This window comes from Gossypium hirsutum, chromosome A04 (assembly GCF_007990345.1).
Source record: "Gossypium hirsutum isolate 1008001.06 chromosome A04, Gossypium_hirsutum_v2.1, whole genome shotgun sequence".
Taxonomy (NCBI): Eukaryota; Viridiplantae; Streptophyta; class Magnoliopsida; order Malvales; family Malvaceae; genus Gossypium; species Gossypium hirsutum.
In genome coordinates, this window is record NC_053427.1 from 1,942,818 (window position 1) to 1,946,013 (window position 3,196).

General features: G+C 31.8%; 1 protein-coding gene across 1 annotated transcript; it reads right to left on the reverse strand.

Moving 5' to 3' along the window:
* Nucleotides 1-1,219: 1,219 nt before the first annotated feature.
* Nucleotides 1,220-2,840, reverse strand: LOC107942088 (polygalacturonase-like). Its single transcript, XM_041110721.1, has 4 exons — nt 2,672-2,840; nt 2,272-2,580; nt 1,632-2,147; nt 1,220-1,555 (listed from the first exon to the last, which is right to left on the reverse strand). The coding sequence occupies exons 1-4, from the start codon at nt 2,810-2,812 to the stop codon at nt 1,298-1,300; spliced, it is 1,224 nt and encodes a 407-aa protein (XP_040966655.1). The 5' UTR covers nt 2,813-2,840; the 3' UTR covers nt 1,220-1,297.
* Between the last annotated feature and the right edge of the window lie 356 nt (nt 2,841-3,196).

The window sequence follows — 3,196 nt, forward strand, 5'->3', positions numbered from 1 at the left end:
TGGTCAAACAAGAAGAAGAAAAATTATAACAACATTTTAAGAGAGAATATACAAAATTCTCTAGTAGGAATATGTATGGGCTTCAACACCCTTTACAGTTAGGGTTGTCGCCCATCTTACGTGAGATGGGTCATTGGGTCTATCTGACATATGTGGTATAATTATTTGTGTTATTTAGGAATATAATCGACTCATATAATTTAAGCAACCAAATAAAAAAATTTCTATTTCCCAAAATATTAATAATTTAATTAATCAAATGAAATCAATTTTACAAATTCACGCAATTAAATTAATTTTTCAAACCTAGTTCTAATTCCGTTAAATTCATGACATGTTTACCACACTAGAATCTATGGGTAAATGAATTTAATTATCTTGTTCAACAAGACTGCGCTAATTAATTAATTTAATTTTTACTTCAAGCATCAGTTAAGTGATTACTATTAATTAAATAATAACTCGATTAAATTAATTTAGTCTTTAAGTCATCTCTCTTTTATAACGAGAAATTCCATTCACTACGGATAGTGATACATTCGATCTTTTTCTATAATTCATCAATTTTATTTATTCATCTCATCAATTCAAATACAAACCATCAAGGTTGTATAAAGCTAGTAGAGAGGCCCACTGGATATATGATTAGAGCTCAAATAGTTTGTAATTAAGTGCCATGACCGATCTCTCCTTATTATATATCATTATGAAAACAACTCGCCAAGTGCTCGTCCAATGAATTTTTCATTTGTGCTTTAGCCTCATAGGATATCCTCAATCCTTTTAATTTATATCCGTTCACCCAAAATGATCTGGTCATATCTCATGGTAACCATTACATCTTCTTCCATGAAAAATGTAAAGTCAACGGAAAAAGAAACAAGCCAATGCACAAATATAATCATATGTTTAAGCACACAAATAATACAGGAATATGTTGTGCAAAAAATTTGGACGACGAACTTTCATTTTTTAATTAGAATCTCGAATTTAATATTTTATTTTTCCTTAAAAGTACTGCGTTGGAAGATGGATTTTATAAAAAAATTATACTAAGATAAAGAGAACTTCAATTACTAATTCTAATTCAATATAGAAACTCAGTAATGGTTTTGTTATTAGTTTAAATGAATTAAATTTTATCACATTTCGGCTCTTTGTATTGATGTGTATATTAAAAGCATTGAATTCATAGCAAAAGTTTATTAATAGCAAAGAATTAAAATGAAAAATAATTGTTTTTATATAATATGAATAAATATATTAATTACAATTGCATTGAATTTGTTGGTATGCTTTAAGCGGTGGCGCTAGGGGTTTTTGGGACAGAGCCGGAACATGGAATCGGGTTTAATTTGCCATTAGTTATAGGCTTGACATTCAAACATTGGGATGTTGCGGGTTCAGCTCCGTTGTGCTTAATATCAATGTCCGCAAGTTCCACATTTTGACATGGCGAAGAACCGCTGCAAATAAACTTGATAGCTTCTGGAAGCGCAGATGTGCCACGGATGTTCTTGAAGCTAATGTTGCTTAGTTTAACTTTGGATTCTTCCTGCATCAACACAACAATGATTCAATGATCGATTAAATATTGTCACTCAATTAGGATTTTGATAAGAATGTTATACATTTTTCTTGCATTTATTCCATGGGCAATATTGTTGATCAATTAGGATAGGGGAAGAGACATTATTCATGGTAATATCCTCAAAATGTATTTCTGATACTGCCCCACCATGTTCGCCTGGCCAAGTTTTGATTCGAGCTCCATTCGAAGTATTAGTGATGGTGCAGTTTGAGATTTTGATTCCCTCAACTGGCTCTTCATTTTGGAACTTTCCAAGACTACCGATACTTATACCATGTCCTGGTCCACAAGTTATTTCTTTTATGACCATATTTTTAGTGCCATCTCCGATAGAAATACAATCATCACCAGTTTTAATGTCAGAGGCAATAATATTGACCCCCTCTGATTTGCCCATGTGAATCCCATCTGTGTTTGGGCTCTCGTCCGGTGCCTCTATCTTCAAACGTTCGAGGGTAATATTTTTGCAAGCAAAAACATTAATGTGGAATAGTTTACTGTCTTTGCTAGTTATGTCTTGTATCAATGCATTGGTCACAAAGTCAAACCTTATATTCTGTTTAATTTTTGAGTTAGCAAAGTAACACACGAAAAAAAGATGTTAGTTATAATTATATTTTGATAATAATAATAAGAGGAAAAAGAATAAATAAATTCTGGCAAGAGGGAAGAAAGCTGACAACGGGAAGTTTGGAACGAAATTCACGATTCTCGCAAGTATTCTTCTCATAAGCAATGCTTCCTTGACCATCGAAAATTCCTCCGCCAAACATTTTGAAATTTTCAACACTATAGAATCTAACCCAATTAGGGTCTTTGAAAGCACTAGGATCAGCCGGAGCCTGTATAGTGCCCTGAACATTAATCTCAATAGGAGCCTTGCATGGACCTTCTAAGTTTACTTTTGATAATAAATATGTCCCTTTAGGAATCACAACTGTTGATGGAGTTACAGAGGCACATGCTTCTTTCCAAGCATCCAAAAATGGCTAAAATGAAATGAATAAACACATCAGTTTGAAATATAATTTTTTCATATTTTCACCTTTGGGGTACAAAGTTAAGAGCAATTGAACTTGCCTTACTCAAATCCGTTTTCCCGTCAGCTTTTGCGCCAAACTTGGCAACAACATCAAAAGCATCTGACTGGACTTTAGAGGCTGAAATGAATAATAATAAAAGTACAAACATGGAAGGAACAATATTAAGGTGTGGTGCCATGTTTTTATTTGGTTTTGAAATTAAAGGAAGAATGGCTTTTCCTTTTGTTTTGTTCCAAATATATAGAAAGTTTGAGAAAATTACAACCAATCAAATATATTACTATTTAATCAATTTGGAAAAGTCATATGGCCAAGCTTCAATTTCTATGATAAGCTTGTTTCTTTAATATCAACTTCGCACCGTTAGATAGTTTTGTGGTTAATTTTTTCACAACTTGAATAATTTAAACTATGTGAAAGGATTTGATTATGGAAAGATTGAAAAGTATTATTTTATATTTTATCTTCAAAATAATATCTTTACTAGATTGTGGCGAATATAATTATGTTCTGTCAAATTTATAATTGTTATTTCGAAATGTATAATCCTAATTATTCAATA

Excerpts from the sequence above, each read along its gene's own strand:
- LOC107942088 (XM_041110721.1), bottom strand. The coding sequence starts at position 2,812 with ATGGCACCACACCTTAATATTGTTCCTTCCATGTTTGTACTTTTATTA. Across the intron at positions 2,148-2,271 it reads TTCGTTCCAAACTTCCCGTT|AATATAAGGTTTGACTTTGT; the intron begins GTCAGCTTTCTT and ends AAAATTAAACAG. Across the intron at positions 1,556-1,631 it reads GGAATAAATGCAAGAAAAAT|GAAGAATCCAAAGTTAAACT; the intron begins GTATAACATTCT and ends GTGTTGATGCAG.